The sequence below is a fragment of the Papio anubis genome, chromosome 4 (assembly GCF_008728515.1).
Source record: "Papio anubis isolate 15944 chromosome 4, Panubis1.0, whole genome shotgun sequence".
Lineage (NCBI taxonomy): Eukaryota > Metazoa > Chordata > Mammalia > Primates > Cercopithecidae > Papio > Papio anubis.
The window spans coordinates 71,499,702-71,514,982 of NC_044979.1; the positions used below are offsets into that span (position 1 = coordinate 71,499,702).

The window sequence follows — 15,281 nt, forward strand, 5'->3', positions numbered from 1 at the left end:
TGTCGTATGGGCTAAGTCCTGCTTTTTGGGGAGAGTTTCGGATTCTTAGTAAGACTATAGGCAACAAAGAAGGCCATGCGAGGTGAGTTTCCTGGGTTAGCTTTTTTAGATGTCGTTTGAGTGTTTCGTTCATTTTCTCGACCTTCCCTGAGGACTGTGGCCTCCAGGCACAGTGTAAGTGATATTGTATACCTAACGCCTAGGATACTCCCTGGGTTGCTGTAGCCTTGAAACCAGGGCTGTTGTCACTCTGTAAGCCACGGGGAAGTCCGAATCTGGGAATTATTTCATGAACTAGTGCCTTTATTATCTCTTGGGCCTTTTCTGTCCTACAGGGGAAGGCCTCTTCCCAACCAAGTATCTACCCAGACTAGTAGATACTGAAATCCCTGAGATTTGGGCATGTGGGTAAAATCTAGTTGCCAGTCTTCTCCTGGGTAATGGCCTGTTCTTTGTTCTCCTGAAGGAGCCTGGCAATAAGGCAGGGGATTATTTCTTTGGCACACTTCACAGGCCCTGACTATCTGCTTGATAGTTTTGAAAAGGCCTGGTCCAGTAAAAAATGATTTGGCCATCTGATGGGTGCTATCAATGCCTAAGTAAAAGGTTTGTTGAAGGGTTTTAAGTAATTTCCATTGGTTAGCTGCAGGCAAAAGTATTTTCCCTTCTTCGGTGGCTAGCCATCCTGAGGGGAGAAAACTATGTCCTCGTGAGGTTCCCCATTCTATTTCTCCTGGTGAGTACTGGGGCTTGGTTTCCTGGAGGGGATTACCCTATACTAGGGGTCCTTCTATAAGCATTTCTATTAGAGGATCCTGCCTTGCGGCTCTTTTGGCTTTAATACCTGCTTGGCGCTTCTCTTCTATTTCCCTTTCCTTTCCTTTTTGATGACCCTGGCAGTGTAAGACTGCCACCTCTTTAGGTTTCCATACAGCCAACAATAATTTCCTAATGGCTTCCCGATGTTTGATAGGTGTTCCCTCGGAAGTTAGGATTTCCCTTTCTCTCCGTATTGCTGCATGGGCATGGAGGACTAGGTAAGCATATTTAGAGTCTGTATATATATTTACCCTTCTTCCTTCTCCTAATTCTAGTGCCTGAGTGAGGACTATTAGTTCTGCCAGCTGAGCACTAGTTCCTGGAGTGAGGGGATTACTTTGAAGTATTCCGTTATCACTGACCAGTGCATACCCTACTTTTTGAAGTCCTTTTTCTACAAAGGAACTTCCATCAGTATAGAAGTTGAGGTTGGGATCAGTCAAGGGAACCTCTAAAAGGTCGCCTCGAGCAGCATAGGTTTGAGCAATTACTTGTTGGCAGTTATGTTCTATCTTTTCTTCATTGTCTGGAGGAAATGTGACTGGGTTCAGAGTTGCACAAGTGCGCAGTCGCAGCACTGGCCCTTCAAGTAATAGAGCCTAATATTTAAGTAAACAGTTGTCTAACAGCCACAAGTCTCCTTTAGCAGTGAGTATGCCATTCACATCATGAGATGTCCACACAGTAAGATCTCTTCCCTGTATTATTTTTACCGCTATAGATACTAAGACGGCTATTGCTGCCACTACCCGTAAACAATGAGGCTGACCCTTTGCCACTACATCAATTTCCTTACTCAGGGATGCCACGGGTTGCAAACTGGTCCCTCGGACCTGTGTAAGGACTCCTAGAGCTAGTGCTGTTTTTTCTGTGACATATAAAGAAAAGTCTTGCCCCGTTGGCAAGCTTAACACGGGGGCTTGGGTTAGGGCCTGGAAAGCCGCTTCTGCTTCAGGTGTGCATCTTACTAAAAGGATATTGGCTCTCTGAGTTTCCTTAATTAGTGTATATAATGGTCTGGCTATTTCGCCGTACCCGTGAATCCATGTTCGGCAGAAACCTCTTATGCCAAGGAACCCTCTTAGTTGCTTTAGGGTTTTGGGATGAGGATAAGCCAGTATAGGCTGGATACATTCCTCACTGAGGGCCCTGGTGCCTTTGGATAATTTTAGCCCTAAGTATTTAACCTGCTGTGAGCAGAGCTGAGCCTTTGGTTTGGAAACCTTGTCACCACAGGTAGTGAGGAAATTTAAATTTAAGAGCGCTTGGGTGGCTTGATGGCACAAGGTTTCTGAATGGGCAGCTAAAAGTAAATCATTCACGTACCGAAGGACAAGAGTGTCCAGGTATGAGAACTGGCTCAAGTCTTGGGCTAATGCCTGGCCAAATAGATGGGGGCTATCCCCGAACCCTTGGGGTAAAATAGTCCAGGTGAGTTGAGATGTTGTGTTTGAAGGATCTTCAAAGGCAAACAAGAATTGAGAGACAGGATGTACAGGGATGCAGAAAAAGGCATCCTTAAGGTCCAGAACTGTAAACCACTCTGCTTCCTCTGGGATTTGGGAAAGCAGATTATAAGGGTTAGGTACAGCTGGGTATAGAAGGACAGCGGCCTCATTGATAATCCTGAGATCTTGCACTAACCTCCACTGTCCATTGGGTTTCTGTACTCTTAAAATTGGAGTATTGCAGGGGCTATTGCATGGTTTTACTAGGCCTTGGGCTTTTGGGTCCTTAACAATCTTCTGGAGTCTTTGTTGGGCCTCGGGTCTAAGGGGGTACTGCCTTTGGTAGGGAAAGGAGGCAGAATCCTTTAGTTTAACTTGAACAGGATGGGCATTTTTTGCTCATCCATATTGTCCTTCTGTTGCGCAGACTTCAGGATTAATTCCTTCCTCAAGCAGGGGACAGCAAACAGGTGCTCCTTCTCCTATATTCAGGTGTATAATGGCCCCTGCTTTTGCTAGAATGTCTCTCCCTAACAAGGGAGTGGGGCTTTCAGGCATAATTAGAAAAGCATGTGAAAAGAGTAAAGCTCCCCAGTCACAACTTAGTGGCTGGGAGAAGTATCTAGTGACTGGCTGTCCTAGGACCCCTCGGATAATGACAGATCTGGAGGACAGTTGACCGGGACAGGAGAGTAAGACTGAGAAGGCCATGCCAGTGTCCAGGAGACAGTTAACCTTCTGGCCCTCAATGGTCAAGCATACCCGGGGCTCTGTGAGGGTGATGGCATGGGCTGGCGCTTGCCCCGGTCACTCTCAGTCCTGCTGCTGGATCATCTGGTTAGTGGCTTCTGACTCAGAGGACCTTTATCCCCTGGGGGCAGTGGGCCTTCCAGTGATTCCCTTGACATAAGGGGCATGGACAAGGGGGCAGCTTATTTCTACTTGGACAATCTTTTTTCAAGTGTCCTTGTAGACCGCACTCCCAAAAGGAGTTGCTGTTTTTATAGAAGGGGTTGGGGTTTGAGAGATCAGCTGGACACAATCGGCAGGGAGAGCACGTGTGTTTTCATGAAGAATTATGCCGAGATAGGTAACGGATGGAGAAGAAATTTGAGCTTTGGAGGGGGATACCCAATATCCTTTGGAGAATAAATGTTGAAGGAGCAGGAGGGTGTCTTGTTGAGAAGATTTAAAGGAGGGGCTACAAAGTAGGTCATCAATATATTGAATAAGGTGAGAAGCAGAGGGGTGGAAAGAAAGTAAATCATGAGAGAAAGCTTGGCTGAAGTAATGAGGGCTGTCCCTGAAGCCTTGTGGCAGTACAGCCCAGGTAAGCTGCTGGGACTCATGGGTGTCAGGGATAGTCCAGGTAAAAGCAAAGAGAGGCTGGGATGAAGGGTGCAGGGGAATAGTGAAAAAAGCATCTTTAAGATCAAGGACGGAATAGTGAGTTGTGGAGGAAGGCATCGAGGACAAAAGAGTGTATGAGTTGGGCACCACAGGGTGGATAGGCAAAACAATTTGTTGATAAGGTACAGATCCTGAACTAACCTGTAAGACTTGTCTGGTTTTTGGACAGGTAAAATGGGGGAATTGTATGGAGAGTTTATAGGTTTTAGAAGCCCGTGCTGTAGCAGGCGAGTGATAACAGGCTTCAATCCCTTTAAAGTCTGTTGTGGGATGGGATACTGGCATTGAGCAGGGTAAGGGTGATTAGGTTTTAATGGGATGGTAATGGGAATGTGATCGGTTGCCAGGGAGGGAGTAGAGGTGTCCCATACTTGTGGGTTAAGGTCGGGGGATACGAGAGGAAGATATGAAGGAGGCTTTGGGTTGGGAAGAAGGGCAGCAATGAGATGTGGCTGTAGCCCAGGAATAGTCAGGGAAGCAGATAATTTGATTAAAATGTCTCGGCCTAATAAGGGAACTGGGCAGGTGGGGATAACTAAAAAAGAATGCATAGAAGAATGTTGTCCAAGTTGGCACCAGAGTGGGGGAGTTTTAAGGGGTTTTGAAGCTTGGCCATCAATACCCACAATAGTTATGGGGACAAGAGAAACAGGCCCTTGAAAAGAAGGTCATGTGGAGTGGGTAGCCCCTGTTTTGATTAAACGGGATAGACTTACCCACCATTGTGAGAGTTACCTGAAGTTCGGTGTCCGTGATTGTCCAGGGGGCTTCTGAGGCAATCGGGCAGCATCAGTCTTCAGTCGAGAAGATCTGGGAAGGAGTCAGAGAGCCTTGGACCAGAGTTCCAGGGACTCTGGGAGTGGCTGCTGGGTGAGTTGTATAATCTGATTTCCAGCGGGGTCCTGCACAGATGGGACATGGCTTAGGAGGAATCCCGGGCTGCAGGCATTCCTTGTCCCAATGGCCAGATTTCCAGCACTTGAAGCAAGATCCTGGGGGAGGTGGTCCTGGAGGAACGCCTGGCCACTGCGGTTCAGGCATTTTTAAGTTCTTGTGTGCTGGAGACGTGGCTGGGGTTTCTCTCACAGTGGAGGCAAGGAATTGCATCTCAAATACGTTGCTACTTGGCTGCCTTTAGTCTATTATTGTACACCTTGAAGGTGAGGTTAATTAAGTCCTGTTGTGGGGTTTGAGGGCCAGAATTTAATTTTTGGAGCTTTATTTAATGTTGGGAGCAGATTGGGTAATAAAATGCATATTGAGAATAAGACGGCCTTCTGACCCTTCAGGGTCTACAGCTGTAAAGCATCTAAGGGTTGTTGCCAAAAGGGCCATGAACTGGGCTGGGTTTTTATATTTGATGAAAAAGAGCCTAAATGCTGATTTGGGAGAGGTCGGATAAAGAAAAAGGAGCATTAACCTTGACTATGCCTTCAGCTCCAGCCACCTCTTTAAGAGGAAATTGTTGGGCAGGTGGGGGAGGGCTAGTCACGGAACGAAACTGTAAGCCGGACTGGGTGTGAGGAAGGGAGGTGATAAAAGGATTATAGGGTCGGGGAGCAAAGGCTGAAGAAGAATTGGGACGTGGCTCAGCCTGGCTTGGAGTAGCCTGGGGAGGAGGGGGGAGGTCAGATGGGTCTGTAGAAAAGGAGGATTCAGGCCGGGCGCGGTGGCTCAAGCCTGTAATCCCAGCACTTTGGGAGGCCGAGACGGGTGGATCACGAGGTCAGGAGATCGAGACCATCCTGGCTAACACGGTGAAACCCCGTCTCTACTAAAAAAATACAAAAAACTAGCCGGGCGAGGTGGCGGGCGCCTGTAGTCCCAGCTACTCGGGAGGCCGAGGCAGGAGAATGGCATGAACCCGGGAGGCGGAGCTTGCAGTGAGCTGAGACCTGGCCACTGCACTCCAGCCTGGGCGACAGAGCGAGACTCTGTCTCAAAAAAAAAAAAAAAAAAAAAAAAAGGAGGATTCAGAGGACTCAGAGCTTGGGGTGGAGACTGAAGGAACAGACAGGAGAGAAAGAAGAAAGATTTGGGATGAGTCGCATTGGGAGCAGAGACTAGGGAGGGACCAATGTGGAAAAGAATGCCTGGACATCAGGCATCTCAGACCATTTGCCCATTTTTTGACAAAAATTATTAGATCTTGTAGGATGGAGAAATTGAAAGTACCATTTTCTGGCTATTTAGAGCCATTATCAAGTTTGTATTGGGGCCAAGTGGTGTTGCAGAAGAAAATAAGCATTTAGGTTTTAGGTCAGGTGTGAGTTGAAGAGGTTTTAGGTTTTTAAGAACACAGGTTAAGGGTGAAGAAGGGGGAATGGAGGGTGGAAGGTTGCCCATAGTGAAGGAGGTAAGTTTAGAGAAAGGTAGAGACACGGAGAAGGGGGGTAGGTGAGGAGCCAAAGCAGGCGTCCCTGCAGTTGATTTGCCACCAAGGGAATGTGGGTGAATGACCAAGGCAGGCGTCCCCACGGTGATCAGACACCAGTGGAGCGTGGGTGAATAATCAGGCAGGCATCCCCGCAGTGATTAAATACCGAGGGAAGACTGTCTTCCCGAGTCTGTGATCGGCGCTGGAGTTTTGGGTCCATGGATAAAATGTGTCTCCTTTGTCTCTACTAGAGAGGAAAAAGAAGTGGAATTGGAAGGACAGGGAGATGAAGGGTAGCAAGAGAGGCTGGAGAAGAGAGTGAAAAGACCGCTTACCTGATTTGAAACTGGTGAGATGTTCCTTGGGCTGGTTGGTCTGAGGACCCAAGGTCATAGGTGGATCTCCTCACAGAGTGAGGGCAAGGACAGGGGACTGGTCTCCCAAAGGAGTCCTCCTGTCCTGGGTTTCGGCACCAAATGTCACACGCGTCCGTGTGAAGAGAGTCCACCAAACAGGCTTCGTGTGAGCAACAAAGCTGTTTATTTCACCTGGGTGCAGGTGGGCTGAGTCTGAAAAAGGAGTCAGTGAAGGGAGATAGGTGTGGGGCCATTTTATAGGATTTGGGTGGGTAGTGGAAAATTACAATCAAAGGGGGTTTTCTCTTACGGGCAGGGGCGGGGGTCACAAGGTGCTCAGTGGGGGAGGTTTTGAGCCAGGAGAAGGAATTTCACAAGGTTAATTGCTCAGTTAAGGTTGGGCAGGAACAAATCACAATGGTGGAATGTCATCAGTTAAGGCAGGAACAGGCCATTTTCCCTTCTTTTGTTACTTCAGTTACTTCAGGCCATCTGGATGTATACGTGCAGGTCACAGGGGATGCACTAACACTAATTCCTGAAGACCCAGAATTCCACTGTGACTTACCCATCAGAGTGAAAGCATTACTGCTACATTGAGGGAGTAGCCCTTACAAATAGTGGAGATAGGAAATCTTCCAAGGGAACAGTATTGTTAAGTAACATATCTCCTCCATTCTGTCAGGAGGTAGAAATGTCTGATATAAAAATCTATGCTGATTCACAGATAGTGGCTGATAACGTAACCAGATGACCAGAAATTTGGAAAGAACACAACTGGGTATGAGGTCTGGAGGAAAAGTATGCCCAGAGTTCTTGGAATGGGCCCAAAGAATCAGAATATTTGTGTCCTGTGTGAATGCTCAGTTAAAAGCCTTCAGTGCTTACACTAATCAAGTGGTCAAAAGATGACCTCTGTATGGATGTCAATCAGCCATCTTTTCCAGCTACCCCAGTGCTTAAGATTCATGGTCAAATTGGCCAAGATTGCGGGGATGTGGCCTCCACAATGTGGACCTCCCCCTCACCACAGCTGACATGACAACCTAGCTATACTGACAGCCTACTTGTCAGCAGCAGTGACCAACCAGACAAGCCCACACCCAGAAGAGACCAGCCCAAGTCTGATGGCAGGCTGATTACATCTGATCCTTTTCTATCACAGAGCAGGTAGCAATTTGTCCTTCCTGGAAGGGACACACCTTGGAATTGTATTTGTTTTGTATGTTCTCCAAACTTTTACCACCACCACCTTTCATGAACTTACTAAATGGTTTTTACATTGTTATGCTATCCCATAGACATTGCTTCTGATCATGAAACTCACTTTATGGTGAAAAGAAGGCAGGTATGTCAGCTCAGTGATGTCATCAAAGAACTGAGAAACAAAGTGCATTAGGGGGTGGTGCTTCTCAGTTTTATCCTAGTGATCCACAAAGTCTTTGTTTCTATCCCCTGGGATTCTGAGCTTTGGTTTAGAACCAGAACCTCCTGGGATCAAGTGATCCTCCTGCCTCAGCCTCCCAAGTATCTGGGACTAGAAGCACACCATCATGCATGGCTAATTTTTTTTTAAGAGATGGGGTCTCACTGTGTTGCCCAGGCTTATCTGTATATTTTGATTAATGTTTTCTTTTTTGCTGTTCCCTTACCCCATTACTATATAGTTAGATATTAGATACACAGATTGTATTGATGGCGGCTAACTTTATAATTTAGTTCATATATGAGAGAATATCAAGATAAAATTATAACTGGAACTAGGAGAGGAATGGATGTCATTTAAATATCTTGGGCTTGGAGCTGGATGTAGTATATTAGGGGGATGTGACTTCATTTCTGGTTGAGCAGATAATTAAATGTATTTGAATTATGTGTAAATTTCACAATTTTTGATCTACAAAGAACAGATAATTGTATCAGTAGGTAATAGAATGTTTTATTTCAAAACAGCGAAGAAGCTGCTAAGCATAAAATTTGTCAAATGCTACAAAGATGATGAATATACAACTGGGAATTCCAAGAAATTTAAATTTAATTACATTCTTTATTATGTTTTCCTCAAAAGAAATAAATTAGTTCCACCATTTGGCTAATATTATTTATAGGAAATAAAATATGGAATCTGTTATAAATGTCCTAATTTATACTACAGTATTAATCTCAATCCTGATCATTACCTAATTATAGCATTTACCAATCTGTGATTTTACAAATTAACCACATTTGTTAAATTAAGAAGAAATTTACAGACACCATTTTTTTCCTGTTACAACATATGGACAAGCCATCAAAAAACAAAACAAAACCAAAAAGAAGTATATTTTATGCTAAAGTTACTTTCTGTCCAGGTCGAAACATTGTTCCACTTTGATTTTTTCTCCTCTTTGGATTTTGAAAGCTTTCATATCTGAAAAAAGAAAGAGATAATTTAATATGTGTAAATACTACCATCATAAAACAAAAGATAATGGATTGTTGGCAAACACAAAAGAAATGAACGGGAAATAACAAACTAGAAAAAAAAATGCCAGTCACAGAAATTAAAAAGAATTCTTACAAATAAAGTTGCATTCCAATAGAAAACAGAGCAAAGGGGATGAAGAGACAAGTTAGAAAAGATAAAATACAAATGACAATGAATAATATGAAAAATTGTAACTTCTATACTTTTAATCAAATAAATGTAAATTATTAAGATATCATTTTTCTAAAATCAAAAGGGCCAAGTTTAGAAAAATACTGCAACACACAATGTTTGTGATGGTGCAGTATATCTGGCACTCTGACATAATGCTGTTGAAATATATATTGTACAGTATTTCTGGAAGGCAATTGGGCAATACATTTCGAAAGCCTTAAAAATTGTGAACTCCCTGTTATGCAACAATTCCACCTCTATCCCAGTGAAACAATTAGATATGTGCATATATTCAGCTGCAAGAATGTTCATTACCACATTGCCTGGGAGCAATTTAAATGTCTAAAAATTGGATATTGTGGCATAGCTACACTATAAAATGACATTTAAAAGCAATAAAGTAATTAACATTTAAAATGTAAAACAATTTTCAGGATGTATGTGGATAAAGGGGGACTGCTATATAGCAGTATGTACAGACTGTTCTTATCAGAATAGGAAAAAATATATAAGCATATAAACAGATATGCTTTGGGAGGTGGTGAGGTTAAGGGAAATTTGTTTCCTTGTTTTTCCTTACCTCTGTTTTCTTATTCTTCTTTAATAAATACATAGCACTAACTTATGTACACATACATACATACTCCAAAGTACTGCAAAATTAGATAGCAAAGGACAGCAGCTTCTAAAGACCAGGAAGAAACATCTCTTAAATTGAATTACACTGAATCATTGACCTAGAATGCTTCCAATCCATGGGTCTCAGATTCATAGGTGGTCATAAACTCAATTGCAAGGATCCTTTAAATCCAATGTGTAACAAATGTGGTCCACAAATGAATAAATCTGAATGTATTTATATGTTCTTGAGATCAATAAAATATTAATATAAATTATGTTGAAGGCAAAACAGGTGTTTTTATAACAAAATTTTATAAACTAGACATTAGAATCACTTTGAACTTTTAATTTTCCTTATTTCTTCAAAGTTACTAAATTGTTTTTTTTAGCAAGACAGTCTTGCTCTGTCACCCATGCTGGAGTGCAGTGGTGCGATCTCGGCTCTCTGCAGCCTCCACCTCCTGGGGTCAAGCAATTCTCCTGTCTCAGCCTCCCGAGTAGCTGGGACTATAGGTGCATGCCACCACACCCGGCTAATTTTTGTATTTTTAGTAGAAATGGGATTTCCCCATGTTGGTCAGGTTGGCCTTGAACTCCTGACCTCAGGTGATCCACCTGCCTTGGCCTCCCAAAGTGCTGGGATTACAGGCATGAGCCACTGCGCTCAGCCCAAAGTTACTAAAATTAAATGAGTCTATTATGAATAATTCAAATATAATCAAATGAACTGGTTAATGAAAACTCAATTTTGACTTCTGTACTTCTGAAATTTTGGTATTTTTAAATGCAAATACGATGCATATTTTTGAATTGGCTTTTACATATTCAAAATATTTTTTTTATTTTAAACACGAACTTTAAAGGTTTAAGTGTAATACTATGTCACTTACAATAGTAGCTGTACTTCCAAAACAGAATCTGTTACTTACAGCTCAGCAAAATTCTTCCAGTCGTCTTCACTGATGGATGGTCTTGTGTGACCAAGTGCAGTCATTAAATGTGACTGACTAATAGCCAGTCTGGTTTTAATTGGTCCTGGTTGGTTAATGGATTCATCCTCCTTAAGTAAAAAAAGAAATTGACAAAGAGTTAAATTAGGGATGTGAAAAAAAATATGGTAGTCCAATTGTTATTTCTTTTGTCAGTTTTTTCAAGAGACCATACATTCTCTTCCTTATAAGATAATGAAACACTGAAAGCAAGGAAGCATATAACCATGACTGGCCGGGCGCGGTGGCTCAAGCCTGTAATCCCAGCACTTTGGGAGGCCGAGACGGGTGGATCACGAGGTCAGGAGATCGAGACCGTCCTGGCTAACATGGTGAAACCCCGTCTCTACTAAAAAAATACAAAAAACTAGCCGGGCGAGGTGGCGGGTGCCTGTAGTCCCAGCTACTCGGGAGGCTGAGGCAGGAGAATGGCGTGAACCCAGGAGGCGGAGCTTGCAGTGAGCTGAGATCTGGCCACTGCACTCCAGCCTGGGGGACAGAGTGAGACTCCGTCTCAAAAAAAAAAAAAAAAAACCATGACTGAGTTAATGTGTTCTGGTCCCTTGTTTATAAATGTAGGTCATTTATAAGTCAAAGAAATACATATCAAAAGGGTGAAACAATTTTTAAGAAGTTTTAACAATTATAACGAGGGGGAAAAAGTCATACTCCACTTTGGCTCTGGTATCTGCCTTTGATAATACTGATATCTGCCCTCAGTTGATCTCTTTGTTCTTGTGTAAGTTCTTGGCAACCCTCTTGTGAAGCTGTCCTTAACACTGGAGGCTGTGAAAACAACTGGTCTTTCCCAGGAACTCCAGGCAAATCCTGAGTCACGGAGCTTGGTGCAGAGAGACACTGTGAGCTCTGTGTGGTAAATTGTAGTAATGAAAGATGGAAGGAAGAGGGGCAGAGAAGAAACTATGTGTTTACCAAAGATAAAAATTAAACATTTTAAGCAATAAGACATTAACGTAGATAAGTATACATGTTAATTAACTGAAATTAAGCAAGTTGAAAAGTTGTTCCTCTTCTATAAAGGTTCACTGATACCTGTGTTATAGAACCACCATCGAGCAAAAATTGCCATAACACAGGGTAGGTTTTTTTAACTTTGTTGCTTAAATCCAACACACTAATGCCCAAGGACAGGTTTCTTTGTTTTCAGAAAGTAAATTTATACTAAGTTTCTGGGACATTTCTAGATAGAATAAATAAAAAACAGAATTAAAGACTAAAATTAAACCACCACTTTACTATTCTTGGGAATACAAATGAATTGCTTTTATGTTTTTAAAGTCTGAGTTAGGCTAGGTATAGTGGCTCACACCTGTAATCCCAGCACTTTGGGAAGTCAAGGCAGGCAGATCGCTTGAGCCCAGGAGTTTGAGACCAGCCTGGGTAACATGGTGAAACCTCATCTCTACAAAAAGTACAAAAATTAGCTGGGCATGGTGGCATACTCAGCTACTCAGGAGGCTGAGGTGGGAGAATCACCTAAGCCCAGGAGGTCAAGGCTGCAGTGAGCCATAATTGTGCCACTGTACTCTAGCCTGGGTGATAGAGTGAGACTGTCTCAAAAAAAAAAAAAAAAAAAGCCTAAATTAATAAAGTAAGTGTACAAAAAACCAGGAAACATATAAATAACCAAATACACGTACAAATGTTACATGTACCAATAAAATTACAGTGAACCACTATTAATTTTGAGAAGAGATGTTGAATGCTAGTAGAAGAACAGTGATACTGCCTACATTTAATCAAAACACTTTCCTGTTGAAACATTATTAGCACCCTTCACTGTGCTTACACTTTGCAGCAAAAGTATCACAGATAATATTTTGTTTTCAGGAATTTCTTACATTATTGTATCAAATTATTCATTATCCTCAACTGTTCATGATAATAGAATTTAAGTTTACTATAAAATGGAACTGCTAAAGATATTTTAAAACCACTAGGTAAGAGAGAGAAACCTCAAAGAAACCAAAGGTAATCACAACCACGCACGACTTTGGTTCCTTGCTCCCAGCCCTGTCTTTAAAATCTTAACAAGGAATGCAAATTACCAATTAGTGTAAGCAAGAAACAAAACTATTTTACTGAAGAACCAACCAACCAGGAAGAATATGTGGGGCTGGTTAGGAGAGAAATCACTCCAACTTTACACCAACATGTAGCTTTATATTTCAGAACTGCATAATGACGACTGCACAAGATACCAAATCAGAAGAGGTTCCATTTCCAAGTTCTGATTCATAAGAGCTTCCAAAGTAGAGCCGGTACATATTGAATTTTGATTCATCTGGAAGGATCTCGGACATCTCTAAGGAAACAAGTGACTGATCTAAGCCACATTCTCCATCTCCAGCTGAATCGTCAGAGCCACTGCTATGGTTAAGAAAGACCATTGAAGACAGACTTAGGTCACTATCAGAGCTGGAACTTCCATCCTAAAATACACAAAAGGACAACCAGTTTAAAGATGTAAACAATTTTAGTCTCAGAAATAAATAATAACATAGCATTCTATCAGAGCAATACAAGAAACTTAGAAGCATTTTTCAAAAAACTCATTAATTCTCTAATGGTTTTGAGGCACATGGTAAAAATTTAACTATTAAAATATAAAGATAACATAGAATGTGTAGATAATTTACCAACCATCCCCCAAGAAAGTCTGTAATGAAGCTAAGACTCAGACCTCTGGGCTTTATTTTTATGTCTCTGACATTCCATTCATACTTTTCTACTCCAAAATGATGAATCAACATGTTATAGAGTGCATTCTCATTATAGAGAGCTCTACAAATACACACCTTTCTGGTAGTAAAGGGAGAGGGGAGAACTTCAATGGCTTGCCAAAATAGCAAAAACTTAGGGAGTATCTGATTTAGAAACTGTAGGCTCTGTAGACATTCCAACCAAATGTGGTAAAGAAGAGTAATAGAATAATCCTTCCTAGAAAATATATGGTAAAGTCTATAATGTAACAGTTCAAATATCTACTGTAAATATTAAAATCATAATACTATCTTTAGAGAAAAGGCTGATGCTAAGGTTGGGATACAGAAAGCACAAGATAAACCAATAATATTTTTCTTTTTGGGGGGCAGGAGTGCAGTGGCACAGTCATGGCTCACTGCATCCTGGACTTCCTCAAGTGATCCTCCTGCCTCAGCCTCTCCCGAGTAGCTAGTACTACAGGTGTGCACCACCATGGCCAGCTGATTTTTAAATTTTTCGTAGAGACAAGTCCCACTCTGTTGTCCATAATGGGTATAGTTTGGTCTCAAACTAGGCTCATATGATCCTCCCGCCTTGGCCTGCCAAAGTGCTGGGATTACAGACGTGAGCCACTGCACCTGGCCAAGAATAACTTACTGTATCTGGAAGTGAGGAAGTGATTCAAGAATGATGAGGACATGTCATAAAGATATAGGAGCCATACAAAAGGGGCTCCTATTGGCCAGATTGGGACAATTTGAGCTTCAAAACAACAGCTTTAACTAATTATTTTTTTGAAGTTAAAGTACAAAAAAACTAAAAACTCTAATTATTTTTCTGTTTGTAGTATTTAATTCATGGTATCCTAATTTAAATAATATCCTTGCAAACACCAACATGTTTTTGCCAATATTAAGGTAATGTTAAAGAAACAGACACCAAACTCTTCATAATTATAAATTCTCTGCAAAACCCATATTCCAACTATGGAACATTCAACTAAAGGTAAACTCATACTTCTATACAGTTTTGCCAAAGTTGTTTAAAAAATAGCATTTTTTTAAGATTGAAATTTTGACATTGTACTTCTCTTATCACTCATAAAATGTCATAACAACTTCCTCATATAACTTGCCTGGAGTCCACTTGAGAGCAGCATTCCATGTAAGGCCTCCAATTGGGCATTGTAAAGTAAAGCTTTCAGATCAGCTCCAGTAAAGGAGTCGGTTACAGATGCTACATGCTGAAGGTCAACATCATCTGCCAGAGGTAGAGAGTCACTGAGGACATTTAAAATTTCGAGACGTGACACCTGAAGGGAGAAAAATTTATTTAACAAATAAAAAATATTAAAAATATTATCTTAAATTGTGTGTCTTATGATTTTCTTCATAAATTAACCTTATATATCTAAAAAAGCTTTATAAATAAGTTGTGAAATGTACCAACAGCCTACTATTTATCTTCCTTGGAACTTTTTCCCCAACAGAAATAATATATGTAGGAAAATGAATGAAAATCACCACTCTTAAGGCTGGGCATGGTGGCACACCTGTAATCCCAATACTTTGGGAGGTTGAGATGGGAGGATCACTTGAGCCCTGGAGTTCAAGAACAGCCTGGGCAACATAGGGAGACCCCATCTCTACACAAAAATTAAAAATAAAATTATCTGGGCGTGGTAGCGTGTGCCTGTGGTCCCAGCTACTCGGGAAGCTGAGGTAGGAAGATTGCTTGAGCCTGGGACACAGAGGCTGCAGTGAGTTGTGATCGTACCACTGCACTCCAGCCTGGGTGACAAAGTGAGACCTTGTCTGAAAAAGAAAAAAGCAAAAACCTACAAAATATTCAGTGTAAGTAATTTCTTATTCACACAGTGGTTATTTTCTACAT

General features: G+C 41.8%; 1 protein-coding gene across 11 annotated transcripts in view; it reads right to left on the reverse strand.

Moving 5' to 3' along the window:
* Positions 1-8,329: 8,329 nt before the first annotated feature.
* The window catches only part of PEX1 (peroxisomal biogenesis factor 1), a 42,460-nt gene continuing 35,508 nt past the window's right edge, over positions 8,330-15,281 (reverse strand). For 6 of the 11 annotated variants that reach the window (XM_009203423.1, XM_003896334.2, XM_009203428.3 and 3 more), the window contains 5 exons: positions 14,524-14,700; positions 12,884-13,114; positions 11,331-11,528; positions 10,602-10,732; positions 8,330-8,820 (listed from right to left, as the gene is read on the reverse strand). In XM_009203423.1, coding sequence (XP_009201687.1) covers positions 8,736-8,820; positions 10,602-10,732; positions 11,331-11,528; positions 12,884-13,114; positions 14,524-14,700 — 822 coding nt within the window. In that variant the 3' untranslated portion in view covers positions 8,330-8,735. Of the gene's footprint in view, positions 8,821-10,601; positions 10,733-11,330; positions 11,529-12,780; positions 13,115-13,480; positions 13,623-14,523; positions 14,701-15,281 lie in introns of those variants that run through there. The other 5 variants (XM_009203424.1, XM_009203425.4, XR_004183202.1 and 2 more) reach the window with 5 other exon arrangements.